This window comes from Lycorma delicatula, chromosome 7 (genome assembly GCF_047948215.1).
Source record: "Lycorma delicatula isolate Av1 chromosome 7, ASM4794821v1, whole genome shotgun sequence".
Taxonomy (NCBI): Eukaryota; Metazoa; Arthropoda; class Insecta; order Hemiptera; family Fulgoridae; genus Lycorma; species Lycorma delicatula.
The window spans coordinates 106,770,297-106,785,444 of NC_134461.1; the positions used below are offsets into that span (position 1 = coordinate 106,770,297).

At 28.2% G+C, this 15,148-nt stretch overlaps 1 protein-coding gene across 5 annotated transcripts in view; it reads right to left on the reverse strand.

The window, feature by feature from the left end:
- osa (trithorax group protein osa) overlaps positions 1-15,148 on the reverse strand; it is a 532,978-nt gene that overhangs the window by 66,329 nt on the left and 451,501 nt on the right. For all 5 annotated transcript variants that reach the window (XM_075370466.1, XM_075370470.1, XM_075370468.1 and 2 more), the window contains one exon: positions 461-565. In XM_075370466.1, coding sequence (XP_075226581.1) covers positions 461-565 — 105 coding nt within the window. The remainder of the gene's footprint in view (positions 1-460; positions 566-15,148) is intronic.

A 15,148-nucleotide genomic window follows, 5' to 3' on the forward strand; every position in this document is an offset into this window, starting at 1 on the left:
TACGAATAAAATTAATTTATTGTTAATAAATTATCAGTAGGAAAAATTTTGTTATACTTGGAAGAACATTAATAATCTCCAAAATTAATGTTTAGTTATATTAAGAAAAAAGATGTTTTAAACTGGTAAATTTAATGTTAAAAATCAATTTGAAAAGATATATTCAAACTGTAAAAGCTATCATAAAATTGCCAAACGAGGTATAAATAATCGCTTGCATAAATACATTTTGTTTTAAATTCTTCTAGCAGTAAATTCTGTCAAGATACAATTAAAACTTGGGGTAAAACAATAAAAAAATTTCCGTTGTACCTTAACTATGTCAAAAAAATGGTCTATTGTACCTAAAAAATTGTATCGAAATCAAATACTGAACTGACTGATTCGATAAACAATCTATCAGAATGAAAATAATGGGGACTCCTTTTTACTTCTATAAAGAAATCAATATTTGGCTGACCTTGGCCGGCAATGGGCGAGTGTGAGATGCGGGTGGGGCCGGTGTTACTGCCGCCATCCGATTGACTACTTGAGGGCCTGGGTGGCATCGGAATGTTCTGCTGACCTGTACACAAACACAAAATATAACAAGTTAATAACAAAAATTTCACATATTAAAAAAAAATAAATAAATAATCTGAAAATAAAAAGAGCTCTGTAAACTGCCCACGATTGCCATAAATATATCAATCGATCAAAATTCCCCGATGAGTCGGCACGATAAATTTACGGAAAATATTTGTATGCATGCTCTGTAATTTTTAATAGGCTTGTTTGTTATTTATTTATCTACTATTTCCGTTCAATGACATTTAAAATGAAATATAATTTAAAATAAAAGCAGAATTATGTATTTCAGTACGCAGTGGTCCAACAAGCAAGGACATGTCCTTGAGATTAAAAAAATCGTGTTCACTCTTAAATTTGTTAGATAGTAGATTTGTAGATAAACCGAAAAAATATACATCGGATACCCTGGATATGGCATAATTTACCACTACTTGAATTGAAAAGATTGATTTATAAAACGGCCGTAAAAAAAAAAAAAAAAAAAAAAATTCTGTCATTGTAGAAGAGCATTTTAAAACAATTTACTAATGTTTTAGTTGTAAAATAAATGGAAATAGAAATACTTTCAAAATCCAGGTTTGGTGAAGTTCCAGTTATTTTCAAATACGTTGGAGACCACAACCCAGGACAATTTGGAAATAAAAGTTCAAGGAGAAATTATTAAACGTGCTAAGTTTTGTTGAAATCTCTTCAACGTTGCGTTATCGTAAAATAAACATGCGACGATGTCGATACCTTAAGTAACACAACGCTAATCCTAGAATGTACGGAATATGAAAATAATAGTCATCATTATTAGGCAGATATAAGAAAAGAATTTATATTACGTAGTATGTTACTAAATTTCTTAAGGAATAAGGAAAATAATAAACTTCAAAATTATACTAAACAGACCTCAACCTCCAAGTAAAAAAAACATGAGAAACGGTATAATATTACAAGACAGCTGGATAAGAAATTAAGGTGTCATAATTTAAAATAAAAGATTTTGCTTTAAGGACTTTATTATTGCACTAAAAACAATTAATAATACTGGTCAACATGATTTTTGTCTCACGAGTACAATAGGTGTACTTAATGTAGTTTTTATCCTGTTTTCAAATACGTATTCGAAATTTCTCAATTACCCACAGTTTTTTTAATTTATTTTTTAAAAATATTTTAAAACGTTTTTTTCTTTTTTCTTCCCGGAAAATTTTGGCGCAATGGGCGATGAGCACGGGGAACACTTTCATCAGGAGATTTCAGCTATGGAAAAAATACATGTAGGCAAATGGAATAGTAATATGCAGGCCGATCGCCTGTGGAGGGATGCTCCACAGGCGAAATATAGCAGAAAATTTCATTTCTTACTTTCTAGGTGAGTCAAATGTTTGAATATTGTGTAATTAAGAATGCAGAAGTATTAAAATGTTTGAAATTATAAACGCCTGTCTCTCGGAAACCTTGTGTGATGAGGAAAAACCGATCATATTTGAATTCAGGAGTAAAAGTACTAAAAAAATCACATATTTCTTCCAGAGACAAAAAAAAATTATTTTTTGTTCCCCAGTGTAACTATTTTTATCATACGTAATTAAAAACACGTACAAAATTTTCAACAATATTATCAAACCAAATAAATTTTTTTAATTAATCACCGAACACATGTCTGATTAACAGAAATGACGTTACTAAATATTAAACGTCCATTTTAACGTATATAAAAGTCGGACTCATCGGGAGACGAGAACTGACATTAACGACCCGATAGCATATATTATTAATATATATATTAATATAATATTATTATATATATAATTAATATATATATACGGGCGCGACGACCCGTTATGAACTCAGATCTTACGAAACTACAACCCACGTGACTAAAAAAAAATTGTTGATTCAAACAGGGTCGGCCGTCAGGGTACTATGCACGCATCAGCAGTGCATCTAACCCGAATCATTATTAAAGGGTGTCATTCAACGCTCCAGTATCACTAATGTTACTGACGGCTGGTAAACGGACCGCATTTCATTAGTCTACAATGACAGTTAATGTCAATTTGACTTCACAATTATTGCCTGTTTACAGCAACTATTTAAATATTAATAAATTCGCTGTACAGCGCTAGGCAATAAGATAATAACCTACATTTTTCAAACATGGTATATACCAAAGGTACCACGTTTGAAAAATTTAACTTAAAATATGACCAAAACAAAATGGCAATAATTTTTTTCAATTTAAAATTAAAATTACATAAAACTATTGCAAATATAAAATATATTAAAAATTGTTTAAAACATAATTAAACACCTTTCTTTTTCCTGTTTGGCCTCTGGGAATTACCGTTCAGGTATTACTTCAGAAGATGAATGAGGATGATCATCCTATCTCGAGTCGACCATTCCTGAGATGTGTGGTTAATTGAAACCCAACCGACAAAGAAAATCGGTATTCACGATCTAGTATTCAAATCCGTATAAGTAACTGCCTTTACTAGGACGAACGCTGGAACGCTCGACTTCTAAATCAGCCGATTTGGGAAGACGCTTTCACTACTTAACCAACCCGGTGGGTTCACAATTAAACACCTAAATATATTAACGTTAACATTAAATATCAAACCCAAGCAGCCCAAATTACAAAAAATAAAAGCCAATTTACTTCGGTTAAATTATGAAATTAATATTTATATATAAAGACACAATTTTATACTAAATTACACATTTTACAGGCGGATCTAGTATACGAATTACCGAAATCAATATTAATAACATAATGAAAAAAATTTTTTTATAAATTTATAAATAAGCAGATAAGAACTAACAATAAATAATCGCACAATACATTTAATCAAATACATAATTTCGGAGATAACGTTGTTAATACAACGAAGATTAAATTTAACGAAGAGGAACTTAATATAAAAAATGCATACAAATTTAATCTACCTATTACAAACAAAAATAAAATCGTCAAACAAACTATAATAGATATCTAAAATAATATCTTCAAAGTCTACAATAAGGATGATAAAATAAACTTAGAAACCAATTTGTTCACATTATAGATCATATTAAAAGTAATAAACATTCCGTAAATAAACACAAATACAATAACAATAATTTTAATACTTATGAAAGTATAAAAATTAAACTAAAAAAATGACAATGCTTTCATAATAAAATTTGATAAAAATACTCCTGTTATCATTTATAACAACGTATATATGGAAAAAGCTAATCAATTTATAAATAATAATAATTTTAAAGAAATAAAGTATCACACTTCGAAAATAAAAAGACTTATCTTCTAAAATTAGGAAACGTAAATATGTATTCAAGGATGCTTATAAAAAACAAAAATTCGATTTTAATAATACTCGTGCCCCAATATTTAAACCCTTACTCAAGATTCATAAAGATGGTTTTCCAATACGTCCACTTATAAATTTTATTAATTAACCTACATCACCTAAGACAATAATATTTATCTAGTACATCGAAGGAAAATATCAAATTGAATATAACAAATAAAATCTAAAAAACGGTTATGACTTAATAGACATTATTAATAAAATTAGAATAAACAATTCAACTAGACTCATAACCTGGATATAAAGGATATGTATACCGATATTAATACAAACGAAACTATAAATATTATAAATAACCGCTTATCTAAATTAAATTTACAAAATTAATGGATAGATGAAATAATAGAATCGCTTAGATGATGCTTCAAACGCAACTATTTTACATTTGACAATAAATATTACCGACAAGAAAAAGGACTTGTTACGGGTTCACCCCTTTCGGCTATTGCGGGAGATATTTATACGAATGAGTTCGAAAATTCACTGTTGCCGAGCATTCTCAACGATCATCAAATCCTTTTATTAAAAGATACACATTAACATAATTCATAACCAACATAATTATTTTTAACGGAAATATTGATGACAAGTATAATCTTTAATAAAATTAACTCGCTAAATGTTAACAGTATTAATTATTTAGACATGACTATTGAAAAAACTTTTAATAATAATAATAGTCTAGAAATCGACAAATATAGAAAACCAACTCATCATAACACTACAATACATGCTAATTCATCTCATCCAAGGAATGAAAAAATGGCGACTTTTAATTCTTTGATTTGTAGAGCCATTAAATATCTCAAACATAACAATTTAAAACTAAACACTGAATTAAATATTATAAAAAATGGCTACAATAAAGAACCGATTAAGAAACTATATTTTAAAATCAAAAATAAAGTATGTATAAAAGAGAACATAAAACTACTAAATAATGATTCAGGAAAATCTTACGTAAAAATATAATTCAACCCGTTTTATAGATACTTAACAAAATATATAAAACTTATAATCTAACACCACTAACAATAAAATAATAGTTTTATAAACAACGATCCTACTGAAATAATAAACTCTAAATATATAAATATCTTAGATAGACAAGGAAGATATAGTTTAAAATCTGAAGACGCCTTCTAGAATATATCGTTCTTTTAACCCTTCTTTTTCCATCAGAGAACATTAATAGTATAAAGAAAGCCTATTTATATATTCCAATTATGCTAAAACACATAATACAAAATAAAAATAATTACAACCCTGACGATTATTAAACTATTACATTTTTCTAATGATTTTTATAAAACAAGCATTCTTGAAAAATTTCATATATATTATTATAACGATAAATTAATCAATGAACAAAGCAAATTTGAGGAGATTTCATTTAAACAAATAATCCATAATTATCAAGTTACCTAAAGGATAAGATTGAAAAGAGGATTATCTCCCTAGAACCATTGCTATTCATAGAGACATTCTTACGTAACGGACGTAATTGATTTTATACAGTGACGATCAGTTGCTAAGACTTCAATGTTTTATAATTTTTATTTTACACATTTTTATTAAATGTTTTAAATTAGAAAAATTCTCTCCTGAAGGTGGTCGAATGACTGAAAGTATCTGAGGATTAATCCTCAAGGTAAGGTTGATTTTTATTTATAACTAAGATAATAATCATTCGTTACTTTGCAATAATGATTAATGGTTGTAACGGTTTAACACACTTCATAAAAAAGAAAGTTTTCTATTTGACCGCCGATTGTTTCTTCATAATGTTCTCGAAAACTTTCCGAACCGTTAAAATATCGAGGTGAAACTACTTGTGAGAGAAGAGTTACCCGTTAGATTTAATTCTGGAAGCCTAGATATACTCGTACGTAAAACGATCTAATTAAAAATTTCTGATAAAGTGGAATAATCGACGTTCACGAAAATAGTTATTTCTTGTGTAATACTATACACTGAGTAAATTACACTTATATAATTTAGCAGATCCATCCAGAAAGAGAGAGAAAGACAACTGTAATCTGTGAGGTTATTACATCGGGAAATTACAGTCTAAAATATCGGTAAACTTTATGGGATACCGAATTTAACTTTTTTCGCGATAAAGATTCCATTGACATTTAAACCGTTCAGATAAAGAAAAAATTAAAATTAAATTTGTATAAAGAGATTTATGAAAATCATATTCGGAAATTTTTAAATTTAATTTGAAAAGTTTTTATACGTAATGAATACGTACAGAGCGCAATAATTAGCGATATATGTGATATGATGTAAATAAATATACCGTTATCAATATTCAATTAAGTATCACAATCGATTATTTTCAAGTCCAGATATACGATTATCAGATAAAATTATTTTATACAGAACACTTCTGATATAACACAGATTTTGTAACCTGATCGACCAGAAAAAGAATACACTAATTATAGAGATTTCATGTGAATACGAAATGTCATTAAAGTCCCATATCGATTTTTAAATTCAGAATTATTGCGAAAGCTTCGACCACACCATCGGTTTCCGGATTTTAATTAAGAACACGTCTTGGTCTGAAAATCCATGGATTAAGAGAAAAGGTACAATCGTTAAAAAAAAGGAGGGGCGCGGCTGCCAATGGGCCCCGAACTTATAATCTTATCTATAATCTATAGGAACAACATTTGAATCGAACATTGTGATAACAGATACGCGTGCTTTTCCTGGGCATAATCAGGAATAATGTTAAGAAACTCAGAGGCGACACAAACATGACTGGCAAGACATTAGAAAACTTTTTTGACCGGTTTTGTTCCAAAAATACCAAAAAGAACTTGCTTACAAACTTCTTAAGTAGGCGCACAAAAAATCAAATTAATATCCACACGTAAAAGCGCACTACGATAGTAATAAGCGCACTAAAAAAAAATATTTCTACTCTCTTCACTGCTGGCTAATATAATAATATGGTGAATATCTCTACTGCAGAGATTAGAAGCAATTTCATTTGTTTTTAACGCCTTCCCATATTTGAATAAAAAGAAGTTTGTAATTCGATTACGATTTTGTAAAACAAAATTATAAATAAATAGGAAATTATTCTAAATTCTGTCAATCTGTTTTACAGCCGCAACAACTATTGATTTGATTAAAGTAAGTTGAATGAATGGATGTAAATTAACTTCGATTCTTAGTTTTACTACTTATAAAAAAATCTTTCTTTTTCAATACGAAGAAGGCTTTATCTATCTTGAAAAATACGGATTATGTTCTATCCTGAACGGATTATGTGCATAATCCGTTCAGGATGCATTAAAGTAATAAAAATTGAAATCCAAAGATATTTTACAAATTTATACAGAGTGTAATACGAGGAAACCCGACATACTTCACAGGTGTATTCTTCTCATCAAAATAATGAAAAAAGTTCATATAAACATACACCTGGAAAAGCTTCGTTAAAGAGTTACGGCTAGCGAAAGATTTCGCCCGAAATTCAGCTCTCCCGGTGAAATGAGATCGTACTGAAATTAATGGTTTTAATCTGAAAAATAGAATAAAATGTGTTTCAGAACTGTATCTCCAGTTGTTTTCATGATACCCGAAGTAAACTGAAAAGTTTGTTGTCTGAAAACCGTTATTTAGGTCTCCAGTACAATAACTTTATTAAATAACTAATAAACGCTTAAAATTTATTAACAAAACTTGTAAAGAATTTTAAAAATAACGATGTAAATAAGTCCAATAAAAATCAAATAAAAAATTTTACTGAAGAAACAGAACAAAAAAAAAAATGAAACGACTTACGCGTAGGTGTAATTTGTTTAATTCTGTTTTATTATTTTTAATTTAATCTTCATACCTTACGGATACTGTTCAAAATGTTCTCTGATAGTTATACAAAATCTAGTGCGACGTATAACATCAACGAAAGCTTTTCTAATTAATAGTAGCAAGGTGTTACCTTAAGCGTTTAAAATGTTCAAAAGCGTTTAAAATTCGGTTCTATAATTCGTCTTTGGAATAACTTTTTCTACGTGAACAAGTTCCTTTAAATGACCCTAAAGGTAATAGTCCAAGTGGTTTAAATCGGAAGACGTAGGAGGCCAATTAATTGATTCACCACGACCGATCCATCTGTCCGGGAAACTTAAGTTTAAACGCTGTAAAACGTCTTGTGAATAATGAGGAGCTGCACCGTCAAGTTGGAATAACATTTGCTGCCTTTTTCCAACAGGTACATCTTCTAGCAGATCTAGCAATTGATTTTGTAAAACATCCTTTTTTGTAACACCAGAAAGGCGATTTTGAAAACTAAATGGTCGGATTAGCTGGTCCCCGATTATACCACATCATAAATTTATCGAAAATCGTGTTTGAAGGTTTGACTCTTCAACTGCATTCGGATTTTCAAATGACTGGATGTTCACCTTTTTGTACCCCTGCTATTTCCATTAGTAAAACCGTAAAATATCTGCATATTCTTAATTTGGAAATTTGAAGGGCATCTCACTATTTTAAAAAAAGCACGAATACTTTATACAGTCATACAAATCATAAAAAGCGCACGTACACTACAAAAATCACAGATAACAGTCTTATTATGATAAATGATAAGCTAATCGTTGAACAGCTATACTATACAATAACTTCGATTCTAATTTTGTTTCTGAAAAGAACAGTGTTACCAACTTTAGGTTTTCAACAAAGAATTTCAATTAATATAGTATTCTTGAAATCCTGTTTTTGTAGAATATTTTAAAACCGTTTTATATTAAGTATTTAGTTGACTAAATATTACAGTATACTGGATTTTTTTTATCATCAACCGAGACAAACAAACGAATAGATTGGAAAAACTTCCAGAATAATTAATTAAATTAATTTTTTCACTATTTTTAAAAGTAAATTTAACATTTATTAATAAATTTTACGCATTTATTAGTCATCTAACAAAGTTATTTACTGAATACCTAAAAAAACGGTTTTCAGACGACAAATATTTCAGTTTTACTACGGATATCATGAAAACTGCTGGAGATACAGTTCTAAGACCTATTTTATTCAAGTTTTCAGGACAAAAACCATAGGAAAATATTAATTTCGCACCTCAATTAACGTCCTAAAAATTTCAGTACGATCTCATTTCACTGGGAGCTGAATTCCAGGCAAAATCTTTCGCTAGCCATAACTCGCTAATGAGACGTTTCAAGACCCCTATGTTTATGTGAACTTTTTCATTATTTTGATGAACGGAATACACCTGTGAGTATGTCGATTTCCTGTATATTATTATTAAACATATTGCCGAATTATAGTTTTCAAAACGCCACTTTGAGAAAACAATTTTGTTATTTACACAAGTAGACCTCAGAAAAATGGAACATCAAGAAAAAGCCCTAAAAATAATATTTTACAAAAACTTGTAAAATAGGGAACCAACATTTATTTTTACTTTCAAAACGGAGGACTTTTATTTTCTTCCACGAAAAACTTTTTTTTTTTTACATTCGCTCGGCAAGTAGTATTTTAGAAAAAGATTTCATAAAACAAACTAAATCAAATTAAATATCTTTATCATAGTGAATGTAAAGGGCATTCCTCATAACTTGAGATCTACTTGTGTTTTTTTTTTTATGCAGGATTTACACAAAAAGATTTAACAATTAATAAATTGTTCAAAATATAATAAAAATTGAAAAAAAAGCTATTTTAACGATTATTTTCTATAATTTTGACAAGTGGAAAGAGAAATTTTTTCCTAGAAACAAATATTAACAATCATGAAGAACACAGGATAAAACAATTATAATACAAAAGATTTAATACAAGAGCGTGACAGTAGACAGAACGAGTTCAATCTTAAATAAAAAAGTTTTTTTACTCGAACAAAATTCAAAAATTATTTAATTACATCATCGACATTTTATAAAAAAAAAAAAAAAACAGTTGTTTATTTTAAGTCACATTCTACGGTACAAAAGATACACGTAATAAACACTAAAATGTTCTAACATAAAGAACAATTACACCTTTTCAATGAATAATAATGTAATTAATAAATATTACACTTTAATAACGACTACCATATTTCCGTGGGATAACAAACCGTTTCGGTCACGAATGTCGTTTTACGCATAAATTTTTTCGAACATTAAAACTAAAGTGTGATGTTGATAAAAAAATAAATTATAACTAAAAAAAAATACCTTTCCCGTAATCGATCCAAGAAATAAATTCCGATTCCGTAACAAGATTATCATCACAAATAAATATTTCCGACTGCATTTAATACGATAAAACACAAAATATATTTAACGCAAAAACAACATAAACAATAAAATTAATATTATTTAAAGGTATCCAGACACACTTTTAAAAAAAATAGCGATAATCGCAAATTGGAATTTATAATAGTTATTATAATCACAATGATAGACGTAAAAATATAATTATAATCATTAAATTAATAACAATGAATAAATGTATATAATCTTTGTTCATTTTTTGTATAAATAGCGTAAAAGTTTACTCTTAAAGTAAATAAACACCACAGCCAGTTAAATCTATTCACCGCTTTATTCCTCAAAACAAATAACTTCTCCGGTTATGTATTACGTTATCCATTACCTGAATTACATCCTTTTTAAGTCGATTAACTATCGCGTAAAGGAATTTAAGAATAAATAAACGTTAATATATATATTTTCTTTTTAATATATTAAATAAAAAAAGCTACCTAGTTTAAATTTTCTAATTTTTTCTTTTTACCGTAAAAAGCGTTCGTGCTCGATTACGTCGTTTATTCAAAAGTTTTTTACATAAATTTGATCAATACGCAGGAAAAAACAAATCTTTACAACTTTGAAATTAGAAAACATCTGGAGATCATCTCGGTTACCCTGGAAAATTAACGTAAACCTAATAAATAGTAAACACTACTGTAAGAATAAATGATTCAAATCTTCTTCCACCTAAAATTACAGCGTTTCGTAGTTAAAAGTTAGCATAAAACTACCGACATCTAATCCTAGAAATCGGTGATAGCTTCTAAATTAATTCTTAACTTTTTATCACAGAAAGCGAACTTAGTGTATTGCACAAGAAAATAGTTATAAAGGCGAGATTTGTTCCATGAATTTCAGCCGTATTTTAAGACGGATTTCGAACCTGCAATAATGGCAGCGATTGTTCTCTTCGTATTAAAAAAAAGTCTTAACCGTTTTCCCGGTTATCTCATTTTCTACAAGAATTAACCGTACTTTTTTACTTCCTTTAACGAAGTAAAGGAAATATTGTAATCGTGTAAAATTTCGGTTTTCAGATTTCAACGGAAAAATCCATTTTGACTAGTTTCGGCGTGACGTCTATACGTATATCTCGCATAACTCAAAAACGATTAGCCGTAGGAAGTTGAAATTTTTTTAAAGACTGTTGTAACATCTAGTTGTGCACCTCCCCTTTTTTATTGCAATTGACTGAGCCAAAAATGAGTATACAGTCAGACCTCTAAATAAAGCGGGGGTTTCAATTTTGAAAAATTTAGATTTTGGACTTCATCTAAACTGCAGTAATAAGCCCTCGTTGAGAGCTTTTCAACGATATATCATAAGTGGTACTTATTTTTATTGGTTCCAGAGTTATAACCAAATAAAGTTTTAACTCATAAAATATTTGGATCTTACAAGGGGAAGGCACATCGGTTCATCTCCTTTTTTTTTTAACTTTTCTTTTTAATTTAAATATATCGATTTATTAGTAATTATTAACCTCTGACTGTAAAAAAATCTTTAACAAAAAATATAATTCAATAATAACAACACAAAAAAAAATTGAAAAAATCAACGTTATTAGTGAAATAAAATTTTATGTACTTTTCATTTTAATAGAAAGATTTTTACAATCAGAGGTTAATAGTTATTAATAAATCAATATATTTAAATTAAAAACAAACAAAAAAATTAAATAAATGTACATGAAGTCGGATTTGAACCGATGTGTCCATGGTTACGGATCCGACACCTTCTCACTTACACCACATAACTACTTTAGCGATGTGAAACAAAATTTATATATAAACTAATATAAAATGCTAAGGAAATTTTTAACAGCTAAAATTGTGTATATGTAATTTAATAGGCGTACAAGGAAGTCATGCGGTGTCCACATCAGATATTTAGGTTTAACATGTCACGCTAGTTCATTCGTTCAATTCATCATAGTGACGCACGCTAAAGACACAGGGGAAACTACATACAAACTGTTTTAGTACAGTACTTTTTAAATCTATTACAAAATATTTTTTAGTCATCAATTTTAAGTAAACTGATATATAAATAGGTAAACTTACATAAATATTGATTTAACAAATAATTTATTTTTTATCTTGAAACGAAATTAACTACTCTAGCCGATAGCCGACCGACTGTCTTGGAGACAGAATAACGAAGATGCAAAAATCTTTTTATATACGAGACCCCGTGCAAATCACCGATGTCTACGTACAATTAGTTAACGTAAGAACAAACTGCACGTTGCTGACATTTAGCGGTCAACAACGAACTTGTAAGGAACAAGTTTGAAAAAGAAATTTCCATACAGAAATAACGTAAAACTTTCACTTATATGCCCTATTTCAGTATTAAATAAACTGCGATACTTCAGGTATTGACTCAATTTTCAAATTTGCGGTTATTTTTTTCAAAATAACCCACTCTTCAGGATCTACGAAAAGTAATCAAAAAATAAAAAGAGATAAAGTTAAGAGATAACTCCGCTCATACAAATTACAGAAACCATCTACTTCGAATGGGCGTTATATTTATAAAAACCAAATCCTCTCGAAACGTGATAATACAAAATGACAACTATTAAAGATGGTCCCAAAATTTATTTATTTAACTAAATGCAGAAATATTTAACGTAATTTAATCTTTAAGGTTTCCAAATATAACATTATCAATCATCAATATTATTTCAAAAATTATTCGGTTGCCTTCATTTCAGAATGTTTTTATACCTACTTAAATCGAATATTTTATTTAGAAAAGAAATGTAATTAATAATTTTATAAGATTCTCTTCTAGAAAAAACTGTTTTCTTGAAATACTAAACAAAAACGGGTTTCATGTTTTGTTCAACTTATACATATTAAGGCTACTTAGCTATATTTCTATTATTAAAAGTAGTAATAAATAATTTATCTTTATAATGTATTGATCAATGTTTCACGCCGAAGCGATGAATTTAAAGCAAAATCTAATGTTTTTTTTATGTCCCACCATTTTTCGAAATAACAGATGAAAAGCAGACAAAGAACCGTTTAAAAATGTTATGCATACGGAACAAAGAATGTTCAAACACAAAATTCTATTTAAATCTGTTCGGTTTTACTACAGTATCAAGAGGCGAAAAAAGGAGGAACTCTGAATTCCAACAGCTTAAAAGAAACCGCCGATATCTTACTGTACTCGATCAAATAAATAAAGCATTAAAAAAAAAAACATGCACTAAACGTATTATTTATAAATTGTGAAAAATAAATATATTTTCCATATTGTAAATTCAATAGGAATTTTTGTCCATGTTAAAACCTGGCAGTTAATTTATAAATTCGTCGGTCCACTGTTTGGAGTCCGGTTAATGATATTTATATTAAAACCGATGAAAAGATTACGATGAAAATTTCTATTCTTTCGGGAATTTAGTTATTGCAATGGAAAGTTTATCGGTTATAATTATTTATTAAGCCGTAACGAATTTAAAATCCTCAATAACAACAGATGGCTATCAATTTTTTATCTTATTATCTAATAAACTGGTATGCAGTCAGCTAACTACTCGTAGATGAGAATCTTTTATAAGGATTAGCTTTTTACACTTCATCAATCACAAAAAAAACTGAACGTTGTTTTATTACATGACTGCCCAGAAAGGAATGTAATTTTTTAAGGTGTATGTTCCATCGTAGCAGCTCCAGGGCTGAACCGATTTAGATGTACGACCCCGCGTTGGAATCCTTATGTTACCGGAATTGTCATTGGCTCATTAAATATGTATATATGCCGGAAATTCAAAATTAAAGTGAAATAATATGGAAACTGTTTCTAGAATTTGAAATAAGAAAAAGGTTTCGTGCAAACATATGTCCGAAAACGCTTTGTTATCGAGTTACAGCTAGCGAAAGATTTCCCGCGGATTTCAGTTCCCCCCCAATGAAATTTCTGTATGTCAAGGGTAAACTTGGTTTCTTATGTTTTTTTTACCTGAAAAATTGATTAAATCAGGTCCCAGAACTATATTCCTCATAAATTTCATGTATCCAACATAAAATTAAAAATTCAATGACAAAAAACATTTTTTTAGTTTTGAAGTACAATAACTTTATTAAATTACTAATAAATGCGTAAATTTTATTATCAAAACTTGTACAAAATGTTATTCTAAAAATATTGATTTAATTAAGTCTATGAAAAACAAAAAAAAAAAAATTTATTAGTAATAAACTTAACAATAAAATCTTATGAATTTATAAAAATTAAAAACAGCTGTTTTAGTACAATAAATTGACACGCTTTGAAAAATTAAAGTATTTTATATTTATTTATAAAAAATACTCACTGTGGTTTAAATTCTAAAATTTATTACACGATGCGCAAAAAAGAGTGTAATGTTTTTTTTGTACCATCGTATGAGCGTTGGAATCCTTACTTATTGGGAGTGTCATTAAAAATTAGAAAAAAAATTATACTATATACAAAATAATTTTTAATTATCTTATACGAAAGAGCAATGGTTTTTTTGACAGTCGTGTTTTTTTAATTTTTAATATTTATCTCTTGTTAACAAAGAATACAAATTTTACACTTCAATTCCTTATCATAATATTAAGAAATAAAGTAGATAATTATAGGGATCTAATTTGTGCAGTTTTTAACTACTTATATTGAAATGCACATAAAGACTCTGATGAAAACAGAAAATTTTTTATTCTTCTTTCTGTTTGTGTAATTAATTTAATAACCTATAAATAATTTTGATTACAGTATTTTCTATAATAACTGAATTTTTTCGGTGAAACAAATAAGCGTAATCTTTAATTTTTGTAAAAGACAATGTAAATTTTATTTTTGAGTAAAGAATATTATATATATCGCTATATATAACGATAACAAATAATATTTAAAATTGTACCGTAACAAAACGTTAATTAA